The 22,502-nt window shown below is 45.7% G+C and overlaps 1 protein-coding gene across 1 annotated transcript in view; it reads left to right on the top strand.

Moving 5' to 3' along the window:
• ITGAE (integrin subunit alpha E) overlaps positions 1–22,502 on the top strand; it is a 58,789-nt gene that overhangs the window by 28,630 nt on the left and 7,657 nt on the right. Inside the window, exons 19-30 of the mRNA XM_029912532.1 lie at positions 1,366–1,587; positions 2,765–2,895; positions 3,737–3,870; positions 4,644–4,792; positions 5,762–5,890; positions 10,041–10,111; positions 10,271–10,406; positions 13,439–13,540; positions 15,623–15,702; positions 16,916–16,993; positions 18,057–18,123; positions 18,212–18,400. Of these exons, the coding sequence (XP_029768392.1) occupies positions 1,366–1,587; positions 2,765–2,895; positions 3,737–3,870; positions 4,644–4,792; positions 5,762–5,890; positions 10,041–10,111; positions 10,271–10,406; positions 13,439–13,540; positions 15,623–15,702; positions 16,916–16,993; positions 18,057–18,123; positions 18,212–18,400 (1,488 nt within the window). The remainder of the gene's footprint in view (positions 1–1,365; positions 1,588–2,764; positions 2,896–3,736; positions 3,871–4,643; positions 4,793–5,761; positions 5,891–10,040; positions 10,112–10,270; positions 10,407–13,438; positions 13,541–15,622; positions 15,703–16,915; positions 16,994–18,056; positions 18,124–18,211; positions 18,401–22,502) is intronic.

Here is a 22,502-nt window from a genome sequence, read left to right as displayed (position 1 = left end):
GCCCATGCATAACTCGTGGACTGTCTTGTTGTATCAGAAGACCACAGAATGATCAGTCCTGTCTCATTTACTGGACTGTGAAAGAGAAACTCTGTAATAGAAATGGCGATATCTTTGTGGCCTGGTGTAGATTTATTACACAGCATGATGAGAAATAGAAGTTTGTGAAATTGTTTCCATCTCCCATCCCACCTGTTGTTACGGACCCTGTCCCATAGAATGAAGCATCTTTCTATTTTGATGATTTTGTAGCCATTTTTTTCCATCCCCCATAACCACTCTGTGAAACAGCATTCCTTATGATGATTGTTTTAAATTAATGTACATGTCAACTGCTGTTGGAACGGCTTCCAGGGGAGTTCCCCAAAAGTAGATCAGTGGGCATGCCCACCTGCTGAGTTCGTGTACAAGATGCACAGCATACAGTTCAGGAAGATGGTTCATGCTACATCTCTGCTTTGAAATCCAGTGTTATAAAACATGCTGTACCTACTGAGCTATTAAAGAGAAACTAAACTGAAACCAAACTTTATGAGTGAATGCAAAACTTTTGTTTAAAAAGAAAAATTGTTGAAACTGGCAAATCAGTAATAGAACACAGGGGATTGATTAGCCTAGACTAATACATCTACTTCTTAAAACAAAATATTCGACAATCACTTCCTCCTTTGTTTCCTCACTGAGCCCTGGTGTTCTGTGTATACCTTGCAAGTGCTGATGACGTTGCTGACACCACTTAAGCCTTGTCTACACTAGGAAGGTGACCTGTTGCTGCTGATAGTTTTAGCTGAACCAGAACTGAACACAGTTTAACTGAAAACGTAGACCCAGACAAACCGTGTTCAGCACCGCGTCAGAAGCAGCTAATGAAACTTGCGTAGGGCACTTCTAGAGTGGCTGAAAGCAGCTGGTGGCCTCACAGCACGTTCAAGACATCTGTCAAAAGCCAAGTAATGCACCCCCCCACACACATTGAGGCTTATTCTATGAAGCAGTCTGGGGAATGTGACGTTCTCAGCTACTGTAGAGCAGACTGCAGACCTGGGGAATTGGCTATTGCTTTTACTTGGAAGGCACTCAGATACTATGGAGATGGGAGGCAGTATAAAATCCTACGGTGGATATGTAGTGTTTGGATGTTGGTGAGTAGTGTAGGAGCAGCTGATTTCCAATGTTTTGGTTATTTTTATTTGTAAGAGTGCAGATGTACCCCGGCTCCTGCTCTCATTGACTCCAATAGCAGACCTTCAGAGGAATTCTTTAGTTTATTGTTTAAAGCTTTGTTGTTCACCTTCGATCCTTACCATTCAAAAAACAAAACCTGCTTTCAGGAGCAGCAGGAATAACCTCTTGGCTGTTTTTCAGAATGGTTACTTCTCCTGGGTGGGACACTTAAGTGTCCAGACACCATCTCCTTTTGCAAGGTTTGGGTTTACTGTGGCCAGCATTGGGGACATCAGTAGGGATGGATATGCGGACATTGCAGTTGGAGCCCCCCTTGAGGATCGACTTTTGGATTCTTCTACCTTTGGCAGCATTTACATCTATAATGGTGATAAGAGTGGGATCAGGAGCACCTTTTCTCAGGTAGGGAGGAGTCCTGTGTGAATCGTATGTGCAATGAGGGTTAAATGTGGGGTAGGGGGAAGAGCATGTTCTTGTGGTAGAGGGTTCAGAGTCAGGACTCCTGCATTCTATTTTAATTTCTGACACTCTGTGCAGCTATGAGCAAGTCACCTGGCCGCCCCGTGCCTCGATTTACCCATCTCTAAAATGGGCATGTTAATAATTCCTGCATCACAGTGGTGTTTTGGCAATCTAACCCATGCTTTTATCCAGCCTGGTTTTCCACTTCTTGCACGAGCAGTTCCTTTTACTCTGGAAAATCACCTTATTACCAATTAAACAGTGAATCAGCCTTGAAAAAAGAAGTGGCTTGCTTGATAAAGCACTGGGGCTTTTTCTTTTAATCTGAAACCAGCTTGAATTTGCTAATTGTCATGAGCCACCAGACTCAACTCATTCTCAGGTTTGCAGTTCCCTGCTTACCAAAAATGCTGCAGACACCAGAGTATATCACTGGTACTCAAAAATCTCATTGTATGTGGATCAAAAGATACTCCACCGATGGTGAGTGCAGATTGGAGGCATGGGTGAGAAACGTGAAGATGTGTGCCAGGTGACTTGTGTGAAGGAGACTCTGCAGGCTTGACTCAGCAGAGCTGCTTCTTAAGCTCAGCTGGCTGGCAAAACCCTGCATCTTGTCAGGGGGTTAGACTAGATTTCCTTTGCGGTCCCTTCTAACCCTATGGATGTATGATTTTAAAGTGCTCACTTGAGGATGTGGCTTCCACACCTACCGACTAAACACCCTCCATTAGCAAGTCTGCCTGTCCGTTGCAGGAAGTGCATCTGAAGAAGTGTTTTTTTTACCCACGAAAGCTTATGCCCAAATAAATCTGTTAGTTTTTAAGGTGCCACCGGACTCCTTGTTGTTGCAGAAAGTGGGACTGAGCGACAGGGGCTGGATCACTTGATGATGACCTGCTCTGTTCATTCCCTCTGGGGCACCTGGCACTGGCCACTGTTGGAAGACAGGATACTGGGCTAGATGGACCCATGGTCAGACCCAGTAGGGCCATTCTTACGTGGTTAGTTCCCTATCCTGGATATGTCAAAAATGTCACAGGGTGTCACTCAGAGCAGTCCCATGTTAACTGGAGAAATATCCCATCTTAAATGTGTTGATCTTTTCCTCCCACAGAGGATAAGAGCAGCTGAAGTTGCTCCAGGCCTCCAATATTTTGGACAGTCCATTGATGGTGGTTTTGACTTCACTGATGATGGTCTCATAGATATATCAGTGGGATCGTTTGGAAATGTAACTGTGCTCCGGTAGGTAGAGATTGCACCTGTACCCTAGATGTTGTTTAGTGGTTCCATTATTGTTTAAAGTATCACTGGGACATATATTAGTTATTCTGTTGATAAAAAAGTTTCCTAAATCTTTCTCTGTTATGTAAAGGCTTTAGGTTAAGTTAGAAACCTTCTGCCTTTGAACTTCCAATGCAGAAAAAACAAGTTACTAAACTTGAATCAATTGTAATATAGGGCTTCATTGGCCCCTATCTTTGTGCTCACAATCCTGCATGTGCAGTTTAGGTCCATTAGACATGTAAATAGCTTACAAACTTCAGTCAGTACCTAGACATCTAAATGATCTTAAGGGGGGTGGGTACATTTCACAAGGCATTAGGTTTAATTTGCACCTGCATTTTTGCTCCTGGAAAATGAACTGCACATGAAAATTAGAGAATTTGCACTAATATCTACGTGAGTTGCCCTAGAAACCTGGAAGAGGTACAAGTACCCAGATTTACACCTATAATTCAATTACAGGTACAAAAATGGAAACCCAGTTTTGAAACTCTTAGCCCACAGTGTTGGTGGGTTCAGATCGTCTGTTCCTTTGGATTTTGAGATTTCACTGCATTCTTGACATTCCCAGCCAAAGCTGGAAATTTTAGAAATAGACCAGTCTGGCCGAGCGCTGTTTGTCTGTTGAGATTTCAAGAAGGCAGAGAATATCAAGTGAAATAGTACAGAGCCAGTTTACAACCCTTGCTCCTTGTTGATAGGTGCTCCTGGAATGTTTCCCCTGTAAAGCATCAGTCTGGAAATTATACTTACGTCCATCTTGTCTACTTGCTTATCAGTTCCTGTTCTTCCCCTCCAGCTCCAGACCAATTGTCAGATTTAATGTCACTATGAGATTCACCCCGGAGGGAATATTCGTTTTCCATAACAATAGCATCATTACTGCAGAACTGTGCTTTAATATGAGCTCACCTTTAGAAGCATCCCCACAAGGTAATGAAATATGAATAATAATGAGACCATAAGCTGCAGGCTGGGGCTGTCTTGAGGATTTGGGACTCTGACTCTAGAGGCTGTTCTGTACCGTAGATGTATAATGTTTCAGGGCCACATTCCAATATACAATTAATGAAGAGAAGTAATTTCTCTTGCTAAAAATCAAGGAGCCAAATTCGCTGCTGGCGTAAGCAGATGCAGCTCTATTGTGGCTGGTGAAGTTGCACCTGGTTATTCCAGTAGAGAATGTGGCGCTAAATTGCTGTACTGCTTGTTATCCCACCAATCCTTCGTGACTGCTTATCCCTCACATCCCAGAGGTGCAGCTGTGATAGGTGCACTTGGCAGCAGCTTGATGCCACACACAAAGCAAGAAGTTCTTTGGGTAGTGCCCTATGGATGCGCCACTTAGGCACAGGGGCACTAGTGCACCTAGAGTGGAACGCCCATAGGGGGACAAATCTAGAAGTTACTGCACGGGGTGAGTAACCATTTCATCCCGTTGCTCAATTTAGCACGTTTGGTAATTTGTTTCATGCATCTTTAATCCTTTAATTCCTACTTCAACTTGTGTCTTTGAGTCTAAGCCTTTAAGATTCCTGTAGCAACGTGCCTAAACCTAATAGTGCATCTATTTCCCATGGTTTGTGGGCATCACTTTTTCCCCATACAATTTAGAGCTCTGATCGCACTTTGTTCACAGACTTTAGTTTCATTGATCCCATGAAGGGTGTCTCTGAATTCACAAAAATCCCAATCTGTGCTTCCAGAGATTTGGCACTTATCCATTCGCTACACTGTGGACTTGGATGTGAGGATGAAGAAGAAGAGAGCCCATTTTGAGGATCAGAAATCCACACTGAGCCAAGAAAAGCAGGCCAATGGACCTGTGTGTGCTGAGCTGCTGCTCAACATACTGGTTGGTGATTTAGGCGCTTAGCTCCAAAGCTGGGATGGAGTCACTTCTACCACAGTGAATGATGCCACCCCTGCATTGCACATCTCTTTTGAGGAGACAATTGTGGTAGCTCTCCTGGGAGCTCTCTCCACATAATGCTCCAGGAAAAAAAAAAAAAAAAACAGAACAGAAAGGGCTAGGTATGGAATCTGCCTCAGAATGAACCTATCTTGAAGCAGCAGATGGATTGTGAAGGGATGGAGGTTAATTTTTTCAGCTAGACTTGCTTTCAGGTTCTAAACAAAACAGCCAAGGGGAAACAGCTCCTTCTTGGAGCTGTGTGTCGCACTTGTAACTCTAAGAGATGTAGGAGGTCGTGTGGTGTAGACAAAGGATGGTACATATGATTATTCCCAGCTCTGCCACTGACTCCAGTGTGATCTGGTTTGAATCAGATCAACATTTCATGTCTCAGTTTGTAAAAGAGAACTAACGACACTTACATACCTTTCTAAATTACTTGGAGATCTATGTATGAAAAGTGCTATACAAGTGCTCAGTGTTATATTTCCCCCCCACCCTCTTCCTCCATTAAGTAACTGGAAGCAGGCAGGACTCCAGCATAATTTTGCATAGGTTTCAGCTGACTGCTACAGCTTGCATGCAGCACTTGATGAATAAGGGAATCTCTGAGTAACTGAACAGGAAAATTTAATTCCAAGGCTATGCCTGGAATTCTGGGATATTGGAATATTGTTCAAGTGAAACGTCATGTCTGTTAGAAACAAGGATTTTAAGAACTGAAGCAAACAGACATTTCTGGCTTTTCGCTCCTCTGTGCTTTATTGTCTAATGGCATTTGGAAAGTTACATGTTAGGATATAGGCCAGTTATACAAAGAGTCACTGATGTACAAACACTGCTTTACATTCTAACAGCCCCATATACCTGTCATGCCTACACATTTTTCTTATTTTTGTTTTATTACAGCCGTGTGATTATGACTGTTTCTCTAGCATTACTCTCAAAGTCAGCTACCAGCTCTCTAATAGCAATGAGAACATGGATCATCCAGCTCCCACGCTTGATAAATACCAGGAACCTGAGGCATATTTTCAGGTAATAAAATACATTCCTAGAAGCAACTGGCCCTCTCGCTCCCCAATATTCAAAGCCTTTATCATAAGAAGCCTTGGCATTGTGCTTTTCTTAGCAAGTGCATGTCTTTTCCCTACCCCCAGCTAAAGGCAATATGATCTACAGAGACTTGAAAAAGGTACTTGCAGGGGCCCAGTTTTCCCCCAAAGAGTTACCCATATCCGGTATGGAGAAAATCTAGTCCCTGGGTTCTTTTCCCAACTCAGCCACTGACTCACTGTGTAACTTTGGACAAGCGATGTTCTTCTTCGAGTAATTGCTCATATCGATTCCAATTAGGTGTGCGCGCGCTGCGTGCCTGGATGTCAGAAACTTTTTCCCTAGCAGCACCCGTCGAGTCGGCTGTGGAGCCCCCTGGAGTGGCGCCTCCATAGAGCTCTATATATGACCCTGCCGACTCGGCGCCGCCTCAGTGCCTTCTTGCCGCCAATGACGGTCGTTGGAACTGTGGCGTCTTGCTCAGAAAGCGCTCCTCGTTTCCCGAGCTCTATTTATTTAGTGTTTGTTTTCCTTTGTTAGTTTAGCACCAAGTGCAGGTCAGTCGTAGCAGTCTTCCCTCGCAAGACACAGGTGCAGATATAGCCCCACCTCGACGACTGGCTGCTCAGGGGGCACGCCAGGGAGCAGGTGGAATCTCAGGTCTGGTTTGTCAGATCCACTTTTGAGAAATTGGGCATCCTCCTCAATGTGAACAAGTGAACCTTATCACCAACCCAGAGAATAGAGTTCATCGGGGCAGTGCTGGACTCGGTGCAGGCAAGAGCGTTTCTGCCACAGACACAATTTCAAGTCATGTCAAACATCATTCAAGGCCTCAGGTGGTTTCCGACCACTACTGTAAGGGGTTGGACGTCATCCACTCCATCTTCCAAAGGTGGGGGTTTCCCCAGGTCGATCTGTTCGCCACCCACAGCAACAGGAAGTGCCCGATGTTCTGCTTCTCCCAGAATCACAGCCCAGGCTAGGTCATGGACACATTTCTGCTACCCTGGGGTGGCCGTCTGTTGTATGCCTTTCCCCCGTTCCCTCTCGTGCACATGGTTCTTCTCAAGGTCCACAGGGGCAGAGCGGAAGTAATCCTGGTGGCCCCGCCGTGGCATCAACAACACAGGTACACCACGCTCTTGGAACTGTCAGTGGACGCCCCGATTGCGTTGCCACTCCACCTCGACCTCCAGTCAGGACCATGGTCACCTGTTCCACCTGGACCTCCAGTCCCTCCATCTCACGGCTTGGAAGCTTCGTGGTTAAACCCCATGGAGCTTCTGTGCTCGGAACCTGTACGGGAGGTCCTACTTGGCAGCAGGAAACCATCCACCAGGGCCACTTATCTAGCTAAGTGGAAAACGTTCACTTGCTGGTGTGCCCAGCATCACACACCTCCAATCCAGGTGCCTATCCCACTCACCCTAGAGTACCTCCTACACCTAAATCAACAAGCCCTGGCAGCAGCATCCATCAAGGTACACCTCTCTGCTCTCTTGGCCTTCCACCCAGGAGTATCTGGATGCTCTGTATTTGCCAACCCCATGGTGGGACGTTTTTTCAAGGGCCTGGAACGCCTCCATCCCCAGATTAGATGGCCAGTCCCTGTGTGGGACCTGAACTTGGTCCTCTCCAATCTAATGCGGCCCCTGTTTGAACCGATAGTGACGTGCTCCCTCCTCTATCTATCGTACAAAGTAGCTCTTCTGGTCGCCATTACCTCAGCACGCCGGGTGTCTGAGTTGAAGGCCCTCACCTCTGACCCACCTTACACAGTCTTACACAAGGATAAGGTGCAACTTAGGCCTCACCCAGCCTTTTTTCCTAAGGCCGTGTCACATTTTCACACGAGTCAAGACGGCCCATTTTCTTTCCTAAGCCTCATGCCAGTAGTCAAGCGCAGAGGCTACACTCATTGGGTGTTCAGCGGGCACTAGCATTCTACATCGAGCACACTAAGCCGTTCAGGAAGTTCAACCAGCTGTTCGTAGGGGTAGCAGACCGGATGAAAGGACACCTGGTCTCATCTCAAAGAATACCTTCCTGGATCACGTCCTGCATCCGCACGTGCGACGAGCTGGCCAAGGTCCCAGTCCCGGCACTTACGGCACGTTCCACGAGGGCCCAGGCCTCGTCAGCGGGGTTCCTGGCCCAGGTCCCAATACAAGAAATCTGCAGGGCAGTGACTTGGTCCTCAGTGCATACGTTCCCCGCTCACTATGCCATCATCTGGCATGCCAGAGATGATGCAGCATTCGGCAGAGCGGTGCTCCAATCAGCGATTCCATAACCCTGACCCCACCGCCTAGGTAAGGCTTGGGAGTCACCTAATTGGAATGGACATGAGCAATCACTCGAAGAAATAAAAACGGTTACTCGCCTTCTTGTAACTTATTATTCGAGATGTGTTGCTCATGTCCATTCCAGTACCCACCTGCCTTCCCTTCTGTCGGAGTAGCCAGGTTGGCAGGGTCATATATAGAGCGCTATGGAGGTGCCACTCCAGGGGGCTCCACAGCTGACCCAACGGGCACTGCTAAGGGAAAACTTTCTGACGACTGTGTACGCACCCACCTAATTGGAATGGATATGAGCAACACAACTCGAAGAACAACAGTTACGAGAAGGTGAGTAACTGTTCTTTCCTTCTCTGTGCCTCAGTTTACCCATTTACCAAACGGGGACAGAACCCACCTCAATTGGAAAGGTGTTGAGGAGTCATTAGTTAATGTTTGTGAAGTGCTTTTGCAGATATAAAGCTCTATGTTATGTAGTATTATTAAGAGCTATTCTTTGAATGAAGATTTCTGCATTAACAAAGTGGTATAATTTTCTATTTTAAAAGAGGTATTTTAAAATATCTTCTAAATTATATTTTGAAAAAAATCTAAATCAGAATTCGGGCGTTTCAGCTTCTAATTAGCTGGTTTTAACCTGTGTTTTTTGTATCATGGTCTCTCATTTATATTTTATGAGCAGGGGAAATTCTTATTAGCTAATTTAGCTCTATTTTTTAAACTAGTCAGTCTGGAATTTAAATCAGTTTCTGACAAATGCAGCAAAGCTCTACGATGAGGCAGCATTTTCCTGTTTATTAATATGGATAACTCCAGTCACAAATCAATATCTAATAACTATGCCATCTAGATGAATCAGGGTAATACTTTGCAATGAGTGCTCATTTACCATTACGTAGTAGTATATTACTATTCAGTTTGATCATCTGAGATGTGGTAGTGGTGATAGATTGATTTGCTAGCAACCAAAGCACCCATCACCTAATGGTTAATTGTCATTGGACTGCTATGGCAGTATCAGCTATAGATGCTAGATTTATATTGGAGGATCAAATTGCTGATAAAAAAATACTGGCCATTTCCCCTGATTTGGTTCTTCCAGAAAAATCAAATCAGTCTCATCTGTAAAACATGCAGTGTGTTTGGAACTGACTTGAACATATGAAACTTTAATTTTGAAGCTTGTATGGCATTTCTAGAAATTCACTTTTCTAGTTTTTATTTTTTTTCATCTCTGTACCTTGTAAGAAAGTGATATTTGCATTTAAATAAATTGAGATAGGGAGAGAGTAAGTCAAATAATATGGTCAGACTGATTCAAAAACTAGAATAATATTTCAGCAATGAAAGGGGAATAATAAAAAAGTAACTTACACGATTCAGCCACAGAATGGTTCAGATGACTCCTAGTGGACGAATGGAAGGGTTAACAACTAGCATCTCTTTCTAATGTGCTGAGAATGCTGGATTGCGAAGGGACCCAGAGGAAATATTCAGAATGCTGACCTTGTCACCACTGAAGGCATTTCGTGTTGCTGTGAATCCTCCTATTAGTCCCTTTTCTGGCAATCCCATCATAATTCAATAGCAACCTGTTAGTGAGTCACTGCTAGAGGTTTCTTCAACTCCAGCTTTGCCCCTTAGATAGGGTTATGTGAATCCCTGGTTTTGGGGAAAGCATTCTTGTACATGTGAGTGTACGTGGTTTTTAATATGCTGCCTCCCGGGGGGGGAAAAAAAGAGGGGGGAAAAAGTCCCATTAAAACCAGAGTTCTGACCAACTAGTCTGACTCCATCACAGTGACTCCCACTCCTCTGTCTAATTTCAGCTGCCTTACAAGAAGGACTGTAATAACAAAGCCATCTGTGCTGCGAACCTAACCTTGAGAAGTCACACTCAGTGAGTTGAAATGGTTTTATTATACAGATTTCGTTCTTGGTGTTGCTATAAAATTACATATGGACTTTGTTAAAATAATTTGTGTTTTATGTCTCCCTTTGTTACATTAACATTGATAAAGTGTAACCCATCTGTTTTATGTCTCATGCCTGCTTATAGGAAGAAATTAGTGGTGGGGGACACCAAGGAGCTGACCATGGACATTTCTCTAGTTAACAGCGGAGATGACTCCTACATGACAACCTTGGTCTTGAAATACCCTAGAAATCTACAGTTTAAAAAGATGATCCCAGAGGTGAGATCACGGAGTGGCTGTCTGGTTCAAAACCAGGATGGTAAGGAACAGCCAGGGTCAGAATCCATTGTTATTCACTCACTGCCCAGGAAAACTCTCTTGAAATAAATGCTTATTTTCCAAGGAGGTCTTTTTGGCCAGTGGTAAGATGTAAAGCTCATCTATAGGTGCTTTATTAATAAATCCATGAACAGTAAGACACATCATACACAGAACAATAGGTAAGGCTCTCTTGTATACTTTTATCAGGAGTTATGCATGAGTAACCTGTGTTCTTTCAGACGCACTGTGGCCTAATGGAGTAAACACAGGATTGGGAGTCAGGAACTTCTGAGTTCTAATCCTGACTGCCACTGACTTGCTGGGACTTTGAACAACTCATGTAACATCTGTCTCACTTTTCCTAGTGAGGCTATTTAACTACTGATAACTGTTGTGAGCATTTTTTTTCTTTTATGGGCTGTACAGCACCTTTTAGTGATTTGAGATCCAGATAGTTCTTTGAGTGTTGGTCCCTACATGTATTCCATACGTGGGTGTGCAGGCACACCGTGTGCCTGACTGAGATAACATTTCTAGCAAGTCGGGTCCGTTGGTTCATGCCTCCAGTTGTTTTCCTTGTGCTCTGAACTGAGAGTTTACAGGGTGGTGGGGACCAATGCTGCTCCAGTTCCTTCTTACTGCTGCATAGCCTGAGTTGGAATCCTGTGTCCGAAGCTACTTCCGTGTTTATTCTTCAAAACCTGTGTATATACTGTAAATATTTTTTTATTATTCTTAGTAGTGTTCATTTGTCTAGTTAGTGTAAATTAGTCCTACCCGAGTCCCTGACTTGGGGAGCTTCTCCCAATGAACAAGGACTATGGCCAGAGACCAGTGATTTAAGGGGGATCTTCTGCCCTGGTTCCTTCTCTGTGAGCCATAAACACCAGTGTTGCCTATACTGCCTTTGGGGAGGCTCACATCTCCGCTAAGTGCAACATTTGTCGCTCCTTCCCTCTCAAGAGCTCTGACTAAAGAAACATCTCATGGAGAAAGCCTTGAGACCCAGACCTGGGCCAAGGCGACCAACTTGTACAATGGCCTCAGTGCGTGAGCAGCGCCCCTCTGAGCCTGAGCACAGGAGCTGAGGCCAGAGCTGCTAAGAATTGATAGGCTTCTCATTAGGAGCAAGGAGCACGCTCAAACGCAAGGAAAAATCTGCTCCTAAACTAAAAGATCCCTCCCCCATTCTGTCCAAGTCTGGTGAGTCCTCATGCACAACTCCTAAGGACTTAGGTCTGCTCAGACCTCTTGGGCATGAAGGTCTGGCGCAAAAGAGTAGGGATACGTTGGTACTAATTTGGGTTCCGATACACTAACCAAAGGATCAGCACCATCGGCACTGTCTGGGAGCTACAGACTTAGACTCTGCTCTGGTGCTGGCCTGCCCCTGCAAGGAACCGCTGTCCACCAGAACTAGGGATGCGCCGGATCTGTCGGTCCCAGCCATTGGAACATCCTGCACTCCAGGACAGACCTCTGGGAGGAGATGGAAATACTCCCTATTTCCATCAGCTGGAGCATTCGTCCACCAGTACTGATGACTTGCCGATTGAACTGGAACCTACCTTCTCGTCTGCTGAGCTGGAGGCTCCAGAAGGTCTTAGATCTGTTCTCCACCCAGATATGATTATCCAGGGGACCAGTGGTACCCAATGCCAAGGGATCCCCCTCAACCAGTTGACTCTTCCTACTGGCATCATTGGAGTCCATGGGATCCCTATGCTAGACACTCCAGATCTCTGCATGAATCCCACCTACCCTCTCTTTGCTGACACCAACCAGCTCCGTCAGGGTACAAGAGAGAAAAAATTGAGCCAAATCTGCTGGGACCAATGGTGCGGACAGGTGAATCCTTCCCGATGCTAGATGAGGTGGTAATTCAGTCTTCGCCATCCTTGCCTGAGGTCTACAGGCAGTATCAAGAGCTCTTGCAGTGGGTGGCAACTGAGCTCCAGATCCAACCCAAGGAGGTACAGGATACTCAGCATAGATTCCTGGACCTTCTGCAGTTTTCTGGTCCCAGTCAAGTGGCCCTTCCTGTTAACAGATTAAATTAAGGTTTGGGGTATATAGGAAGGTTATTTCTGAGTTCAGGAACACTGAAAGCAAATACTAACTTCCTAGTTTCAGAATTACTGAGAACAGATCTTGGGCTAGTATAAGCTTTGGATTTATTCAGTATATTAAGGCCATAATTACAGCATGATGAAAAAATTTAAATAAAATTCAAACACTGCCTTCATGTTGCATGAGTAAGCCAGCCGTATTAGGGTGTATTCAGCAATGGCATACATAAAATGGAACAGCTGAAAAGTGAGTAGTGTTGTAATGCATTAAACTGCAGCAGCACAAAGGGCTTGCTATTGCTAAAATATAGCCAGAACTAAAGAGTCTGGGTCAGTTAGTTTCCCCATTTTTCAAGTTAAAACTGATGAGACTTTTAAATTACTTTATCAATTTTTATAAGGGATAGAGTTAGTGGAGGTCTTGAAGGACTGGACTGTCTTCAGGGCAAGGCTATAATCTGTATGTTGGGTTCGTTGCAGTGTTTTTCTTTTGCAATATATGGAGACCACTGAGTAACTTGAACTTTTTTTAAAACCAGTCAAATGTGGGTATTTGTTATTTATCTCAACCATACTAATCCAACATGTTTCATGTAAATAAAGTGTTCTGGCAGTTTGAATCAATTTTGCCTGCCTATAAAAGGCGTTTTTTTACGAGACTCATAGCCTGTATTGAAAATACCTGCTCTAAATGCCTAAAACGAGGCCTGAAAAGAAATCATAAACGGAACACCTCAGTGATGTTATCAGTGCCTAAATGGAGAACTCTTGTGATCTCCAGAACACCTAACTCCTGATGTTACCTGTGAGCTATTCACACCTAGGTTAGAAATTCATTTTGTGGGAGTGCACAGCAGAACGAGTTGAATCTTCCAGTCTGTTTTGCTTCTATATTAAAAAGCATTCCTACTATTTTGACAGCCATCCTCTACTGTGATTCATTGCGATCAGCCAAAACCATCTGCACATTTACTCTCGTCCATGGGCTGCAAGATTGGACACCCAATATTCAAAAAAACAACGGTAAGTCAAATGTCATTGTTTCCAGCTCTGTCCTCAGTGTTTGTTCTATTTTCATCAGCTGCTCTTGCACCATTATCTTTGCAACTAGGCCATAGCCTCAACTAACTCTCATGTATGGAGGTCAGCACTCTAGCTGACTGTGATATTTTGAGGATCACCCAGGCCAGTAACGCGTTCTGTCACTGCGTGCCCTGTAACCCTGGGGTGCCTTAATGCTGTGCTGACACCTGTAGCCTGCCCACATGCACCAGGTCTCACTCTAGCTTTCAGCAGCTTAGTTACTCCTTGCAGGGTGACACCAACAGCCCTTCCTGTCCTGAGTCTCCCTAAATTTCTGAGTTCTTAACAGGGCCGGCTCTGGCTTTTTTGCTGCCCCAAGCAAAAAAAACAAACAAAAACCTGCGGGGTGGCCAGAGCGGCAAAGCGGGGGGGGGGGGGAAACCCTGCAGGGCAGCCAGAGCCAGGGTGCAGGGGGACTCCCTGCGCTGCAGACGTGCCCCGGCTAGCGGGGGGAGAGAGAGAAGGGGGGGCAGCCAGGGCTTCAGCGGGGCGCTACTCCGGTCGGCGGCGAGGGAAGGACGCGGGCTGCCCTGCCGGGCTTGCTACAGACCTGGCACGGGCTGGGGCAGACGGAGCACGCAGCCCGCTCCCAGCAGGGCGCTCCCCTCCTCCGCGCCGCCGCCCCTACAGGGCGGCCAGGGTGGTGAACCAAGAAAAAAAAAAGCAGCCGTGCCACCCTAGGATTGGGCAGAATGCCACCTTAAGCACGAGTTTGCTCGGCTGGTGCCTGGAGCCGGCCCTGGTTTTTAACTACCAGACACACAGACTTTCCACCTCTGGTTTGTCACCTCCGAAGGTGTGAAATCAGTCCCACAGATACCATCTTACTTTGGTCCCCACACAGTTTGCACAACAAAGACCTGCTTGGAGTAAAAATAAACAAAACGTCTATTTCATAGAAAAACCCACTGATTCAAAGATGAAATAGTGAGATAGCAAACATGCAAGTGACCCAGTAAATGTAAAGATGCAACCTCAGGCTTTAAACATCCATATTAGATAAAAAACCCTTTTTCTAATACAATTTACCTATTGCCTTTGAACAGTTTCTCACCTTAACTACTGTGGTGGGGGGGACGAATCCAGCATTCACAGAAAGCTTCCCACCTACAGGCTCTTCCTGTCTCTGGATAGATTTCACTTCAAACCCGTTTTATTTTAAAAGGGTTTGCAGTTTTATTCTTCAGTTCATTATAGATATTGAAAAGTGGGAAATTCCAAGTTGTCTCAGTGTTTTACCACAAACTCTAATGACCCATGATTTGTCTGTTCCTGGGCTGTACAATGAATCGTTACTTGAGTCCGGTTTTGTGTAAACATCTGGCTTGGGAGCTGCCTCTCCCTATCTGATTGCTCACCTCCCTGCTGTGAGGTGGAGCCAAAGCTTATGAGCACAGTTCTCTATATACACAAATTCATAACCATAGTCTCTATACGTATCTCATGATGACCATCAGTTTCAGAACAGTAAAAGCTTCTGTAAAAGACCATACTCGATATACTTTTACAGTAAAATAACATAGTATGCAATCATTTGGTTTAACTGCTTCTTTTTAGGGGTTTAAACCATCTATTCTCCCCGTGGGGTGTCTGGACCCTGACTGTCACACTAGCCATTTGCATATATCTGTTTCTCGGCTGTTTTTCTATTATACATAGTAATATGTATCACATACTGGAGAGAAATTTGGACAATAAAATTATCCAACTAAATCTATTTTAAAAGTAGTACAGCAAGAATAAAAAAACCATTTGCATACAGGTCTGTCGCATCTTACGCGCATTTAACGTGCGCGATTTCAGCTTTACGCGGTCGGCAAAAACAAAAAAAAAGAGAAAAATAATAATTTTAATACTGTACCTGTAGTGCGGGCAATTCCGCCCATTACACTCAATGTAATTTTGACTATACGCGATTTTTGCTTTATGCACTGACTGTGGAATGTAACCCCAACGTAAGATGCGACAGACCTGTACATTCATTTTGCTTTTTTTGTTTAATAATCTCTTTCTTCATAATAGGCACATTTCTCAGTGATTTGGCAATTAGATGAAGCTTTATTTCCAGATCAGACTGCGAACATCACTATTAACGTCACAAAGTAAGAAATGCCCTTTCCCACCTGCATATTATAGACAGAAGAGAAAACATAAGTCACCTCCTATTTCCTTAATACTTCTCCATTAAACAGCCTGTGGGAGCCAGTTCCATGGAAACCCTACTCATCCATCCCTCCCTTCTTTTAGAAATGTCCATGTATGTACAAACTATTCCCCTACCTGCTGAGGATTATAATTTATTTTCTCTTTGGAAATTAGAGAATGGAAAAGCCACCAAATTTACTTATTTCTTAAGCAGGGTCCCGATTTCCCTCTTTTTCCTGTAGGACACCTAGTACCCCTTCTTCATCAGTAGGGGAAACAGTGTATAGTGTATACTTTTTTCAAAAACACAGGCTCAGCTGTGTGCCGAGTGGATTTTTTGTTGAGGCCCAATTGATTTTGGGGAGGCAAGGTGTGGTGGATACTAATTCCCTCCACCCACTTCACTGGGGCCTGGGAAAGCACGTTTTCAGAGTCCTTTGCTCTCCTTTCCTATTCTTTCGGGATGGGGACGGGGGAAGTCTGCTTTCTAGGGGGTTGGGGGGAAGGCATGCAAGCCTTTAAAAATAAAAAAAGCTGAGGCCATATTTATACCCAAGTAATCTGCACAAAACTGTACTTGACCCATTTGTCAACGTTTTCAAACAAGATAGGAATCTAAACCTACGGTTTCGCACCTCAACAGCTGGACTTAAGTGTGGAAAATAAGGAATGAGCAGATGCTCAGCATCTTTGAAAATCAGGAAACTGATTTTAGGAAACTAAAGATTTTATTTGACTAACTTTAGGCAGCTAAATCTGGAATTTTTGCCTTTCAACTCTACTGCAAGCATAGTTGAAGGGGAAGGTTTTTGTATAAGTTTCTACCATGCCAGCAAGCTTTTTGAACATGTGGGAGCACCCTTAACTATGATAGATGTGAGCATTGCTGTATGCTCACATACTGCACTTGTATTTGAAATATGGGGAAACAGGAAATGCTAAAGGAAAGGTCAGAATTCCTACAATATTACATTTATGGAGTTCAGACCGCTAGTAGCTCTGTGAAAGCTGCTTTTGACTGTACAGTGGCAATAATTCTTTTCATTCTCCTTGTATAAAGTCACTGTCAGCAAATGTCAAACTATAGAAGCTTTAGTGACAGGGAAAAAAATTAAATATAGTACAGGTAGATAACTAAATGTTATCTTTTACCCTTTAATTTATTTTTAGTGTAAATGAAAATAGCACTGCTTTGATTGAAGAACACATACTTGATGTCAGATATGCTTTGACTGCAGTTCTTACCAAGTAAGTCTTACGGAGTAGCCAAGTGCTATTGATATTATTAGGACATTTACAAACCAGTTTTGGAGGTAAAGTGAAGTAGGGGAACCTTGTTAAGACTACAGGGGAGGCAACCGGCGGCACGCAAGCTGATTTTCAGTGGCACTCACACTGCCCGGGTCCTGTCCACCGGTCCGGGGGGCTCTGCATTTTAATTTTAAATGAAGCTTCTTAAACATTTTAAAAACCTTATTTACTTTACATACAACAATAGTTATATATTATAGTCTTAGAGAAAGAGACCTTCTAAAAATGTTAAAATGTATTACTGGCACACGAAACCTTAAATTAGAGTGAATAAATGAAGACTCGGCACACCACTTCTGAAAGGTTGCCGACGCCTGTATAATTTGTTATTTATGAATTGCTGTTCCTCTATAAAAAGGTTAATTAACCTTATTGTTTAAGATAGTCAACTATTGTTACTAGAATCACAAGATTACTGTAATTGCTAGATCCTAAGATTTCTTACTTTGTGTGTTTAACAACACTATAGATAGTTGGTGGTTCCCATTTTGTATGTGTCTCACATTGCAAAAGGGAAGGGAGAAACTGAAAAATGTGATAGTAAGACCACCTAACTGGCAGGGAAATTCAGGGGCATCTCTAGTACCTGAAACTATTTAAATAGATTCTAGATTCAAAGGAGGGGAGGGATAGCTCAGTGATTTGAGCATTGGCCTGCTAAACCCAGGGTTGTGAGTTCAATCCTTGAGGGGGCCACTTAGGGATCTGGGGCAAAATCAGTACTTGGTCCTGCTAGTGAAGGCAGGGGGCTGGACTCAATGACCTTTCAGGGTCCCTTCCAGTTCTATGAGATAGGTATATCTCCATATATTATTATTAATTATAAGATGTTGTCCCTTTAAAATAAGTGTAGATAAACATGACTTCACTAAAACTGGATGTGTGATAACTTCCCTTCTCTTCTATTTGAGGGATCTGTCTCTATCAGTTATAGTGTGAACTAATTTGCAGCAATAACAATGCAAGATCCATTTAGTTTGATTTATCTGTTTGTCTGCAGGCCAACTCCAGTAGTATATGTGAATGTTAGTCAAGGACACTCTGAGACCAAAGCGTTCCAGTTTAATGTAGGTACAAAGTTAATAACATTGATGAAGTTGGATTTTTTAGGGCCAACAGTTCACCCTTTCTCATCCTGTGCATTTGCCTTCGTAGATCAATGGGGAAAACCGCTTTGGCGCTCAAATTGATTTAGAGATTTTGGTTCCTATCTGCATACAAGGTCATCCTATTACAAAAATGAAAAATGTAACAGGAACACAGGTATTTTTATTTTATTTTTTTAAACTTTTTCAATGTGCGATTCCTCTTCCACAGACTTTCCGGAGAGCAGGTTTAGACCCTTACTGATAAGTAAAGCTAAGATTATGTCACGGAGGTTGTGAAATCTGTGACTTCCAGTGACCTCTGTGACATTGAGGGGCCCCCAGAGCTGCCCAGCTGCTGCAGGTACCAGGGGACTCAGCAGAAGCCCAGCCTCCATGGGCAGCAGGGGACCCTCTCCCCCCACAACTGACTGCGGGACCCCCCCCTCCGCAAGTGCCACTGGGCAATGGGGTCCCTGTAGCTCCCAGCCACTGCAGGGGGGGGGAGACAGGGTGCTGGGCCCCCCCATTTTGTCAGGGATGTTTTTAGTAAAAGTCAGGGACAGGTCACAGCTTCCATGATTTTTTGTTTATTGCCCATGACCAGTCCATCACTTTTACTGAAAAGATCCATGACAAAATCATAGCCTTACTGATAAAACATATTCAAGCGTGGCTTTCCTACAGAATCCAGGAGTATTTTCTCTAATTTTCTATTTCAAGGTTTATTGTATTTATTGTATTGTAACCTGTCAAATTCATTCTGCTAATCCAGGAAGTTTGCCAACCTAAGAGCATGTGTTTAAAGCTGGGTCTATATAAGTCCTAATTTAACAAAAACAAAAAAAACCAACATTTTTTATAATAAGGGAATGCCTCAAATGTATTAGCAATATTAGGTCAAGTCTTCATTTTCCATAGTGAGAAATGAAAAGTAGGCTAGATTTTACTGCAGCTTAAAGTCATCAGTTTTAATGATCTAAGATTAAAAGTTGCAAAGGATCTTAACGTTCAAAATAAGGACTTAACATATGGAAGAACCATTTTTAATATTTGAACTGTGAAATGTTTCAAATTTTTTTGGCAACAATGGATCTTCACATATTTTAGCTGAACACTTAGAAATTATTTAACTCATGGACATAAGAGGTCATTTACTATCTGCACCATGCCAAATATGCCAATGTTAAAATATTCCAAAAATACAGCAAAGGGAGTGACAGTACAAGGACACCATTTTGTGATCTCTCATTCAAAGGTCCATTTTGATCAGTGGAAAAGGCTGCTATTGAGCAGAACATCACTTGCAGAGCTAAAGTTCAGGACTTCTCTGTGAAACTTTCGGAGTTGCTTCTGTATGCCTTTCAAGGCAGAGGAGGATGATAGCTTTCTCTTGTAGTTTACCTCTTTCAGAAGTTTATCTACCAAATAGTGCAGCCACAGGACATTGCTATGGGGGTGATAGTCAGCCCAGTTGTTGGCATTCTCTTTTTTCATCTGCCTATAGATATCAAACTGGTAGTCACCTCTTCCTAGGAACAGCTCTTTGTCAGTAGAAATATCACAGAAGATAGTTAGCCCATCTTTCTCCATCCTAGATAGGGTGTAATCTATGATGTTCACATGAATTCCTTTCGTGGGGATTGTATAAACTGCTCCATTCAAAGTATAACTGAGCTCTTTCAAGTTGGTTTTCTTCACCAGAATATTCCCCCAATGCAAGTCTCTGTGCTCAAAGTGCAGTCCCTCCTCTGCCACAGCCAAGGAAGCAGTAACTTGATGCAGCAGGCTTTTTGCTGTTGCCACTGAATTTAGCTGCTTCCTCATATTCTCCAAGTTATTGCCTCCAAATTCAAATTCCAGGACCATGAACAGCTGCTGCTCTCCAAACAGGTCTGGCCGGTCATTTTCAGATCCGTTCAGTTTGTGATATTTGTCCCAGGCTTTCAGAAGATGCTTGGGATATGCCCCCTGGACACAGTGCACAGAGTACAAGTCAATGAAACCTACAGTCCTGTTCTCTACCTCCTGAGATAAAAGGCTGAGCTCCTTTGAGATTATCATCTCTGGCAAGATCTCACTGAAGCTCTTCTGAGCTTCTCCATTGACCCTTTCAGTCCCCTCAACAGGAACTATTTTTAAAGCCACAGCTCCTCTCTCACTGTTTGTTTGGAACACCTCCCCAAATACTCCTTCCCCAATCTTCAAACAGTTCTTCATCTTATCTGGGGGAATACATTGCTCAAAGGAGATAGGACCCTCCTGTTGGCATTCCCCATACACCTTTTCTGCGTCTGTGAGCATCACCTCCAGAACAGAATGGGACTTCATGGGAGTCAGCAGGAGCACGGAGGAAGTGGGCCAATTACAGTAGCCAACACTTTGAATGAACGAGGACTTACGGTACCCTGCAAGCTGAGATTTGGAGGAAGGAGTACAAGGGATGCTGCTACAGGCACTTTCCTCGATGGAAACTTTCTTTTTCTTGTGAAGAGTGAGAGATGCTCGAGCCCTAGCCCACCACTGGGAGTCATTGAGGAAAGAAGAGTCACACAGAAAAGACGATGACATCTCCAGGGCATTTTTCTCTCTTCCTTTTTGCCTCATTTGTTCTTGAAAGAAGGAGCCATTACCCTGCTGCCATGGAGTTTTTGAATTCTTGCGTCTGACAGGGCGGCACCTTGCCTGTTTCCCCCATCGGCTGGAGCTGAACCCACTGATACAGGCCTTTCTACTGGTGCCTCCATCACCATCTCTGGGAATGACCTTGCTACTTCTGGACTTCTTTACTGAGATTACAGACAGGGCAGAGGGGGAAACTGGCTGCTGACAATCATTTTCCCTCCAGGAGGGCCAAGCATCCAACTTATTATTGATCTTCCTGTTAGCCAACCAGGTTGGTACCACTTGAGAGCTCAAGACCACCAAGGGCTGAAGTTGGTGTCTGCTTTTGTCTGTGCTAAGGTTCCAGCTCCTTTTCTGAGAGCCTCCTCTCAAACCATCATGTGGCTCATCAGGACTGGTATTATCTTGTACCAGGACATGGGGCGTCCCAGTAATGGGCAGTGCAGCCCCAGGATGGTTAACACTTTTCTGCAGGCCCAGACTAGTTTCTAGCTGGCAAGGTCCCTGTGTAGTCCTCTGAGCCCCCTCTGCCTTTTGTGAGGTCAGTCTTTGGACATGATCTCTACTCACAGTTTTATGATGGGGTGACACCGGCTGGTCCTGAGTAGGGACAGACTGTCTGTGGATACCTGGAAATGATGAGGGGACAAGCTGGATCGAGTCGCCCTGGGCTGCTTCAGGCGGTCTCCCAGCCCCACAGGGTAAGAGGACATAGCTGCTCCCAGATATCATACAAGTAGTCTGGGGCGATGCTGTGCACGGCGGCTGGCTCTGGCTCCGCCAGTCTCCCCCCAGGGGGCTGCCTGAACTGGGGGTGGGATGCTGTGGGCCAGGAGCGACCCGGCCGCTGCCCCCGGACAGCTCCATGCTGCCCTCCAGCCCTGCCGCGGGCTCCGCGGTGCTGCTCCTCGGCGCCAAGGAGCTCAGCTCGGCCAGGATGTTCCGGGGGGGGCCGTGACGTCGGCGGGGGGCCCGGCCCGAGGCCGCCCTCCCAGGACCGGGGGGGCCGTTCTCCTGGCAGCCCCCCAGGATGCTCTCCTCCTCGGGGAGGGGCCCGCTCTCCGCCCCGGGCGGCGCCTGCTGTGGGGTGCTGCAGAGCAGGGGGGCCCGCGCCCGCAGCCCCGTCCTGCGCCCCGGGGACGGGAGCGCCCCCCGGCGGCGCCGGCGGGTGACGTGTCTCCGCAGCGGGGTGGCGGGCACGGCGCAGCTATCGCTCTGCGGGCCCGGCCCGGCGGGGCCCCGGTTCTCCTTGGCCTCCTCGCGGCCGGCTCTCCTCCGCCTCAGGCGGGCGGGACTGCGGGGCGGCGGCGGGCGGCGGCAGCGGCGGCGGCAGGGCTGGAAGTCGGGGTCCTCGGAGCCGGAGGACGAGGCGGTGGAAGTCGAGCCCACGGAGGCGGAGCTGGAGCTGAAGAGCCGCTTGCGGTCCAGCGGCGGCGACAGCCAGGGGGCCGGGGGCGGCAGGCGGCGCCGGGGAGCGCCCCGGCGCGCGTAGGTGCGGAACAGCCGCGGCTGGAGGCTCGTGGCCCGCTCCATGGCGCGGCCGCGCCTCAGCGAGAGCCGCCGAGCCCGCCCGCCGCCATTTCAAACCAAGTCTCGCGAGGCCGGCGGGGGCAGGGCGGCGAGAACCCGGCCAGGCTAAGTCCCGCCCACCAGGCCCCTCCTTCCACAGCCGCGGGCGGGGGCGAGCGCGGGAAGGGGCTGGGCTGTCGCTCCCCTCCCCCCCCCCGGGAAAAGGG

Source organism: Terrapene carolina, unplaced genomic scaffold, assembly GCF_002925995.2.
Source record: "Terrapene carolina triunguis isolate 2854851 unplaced genomic scaffold, T_m_triunguis-2.0 Scaffold231, whole genome shotgun sequence".
In the NCBI taxonomy this organism is placed as follows: Eukaryota; Metazoa; Chordata; order Testudines; family Emydidae; genus Terrapene; species Terrapene triunguis.
This window is presented reverse-complemented; position numbering and strand designations above follow the sequence as displayed.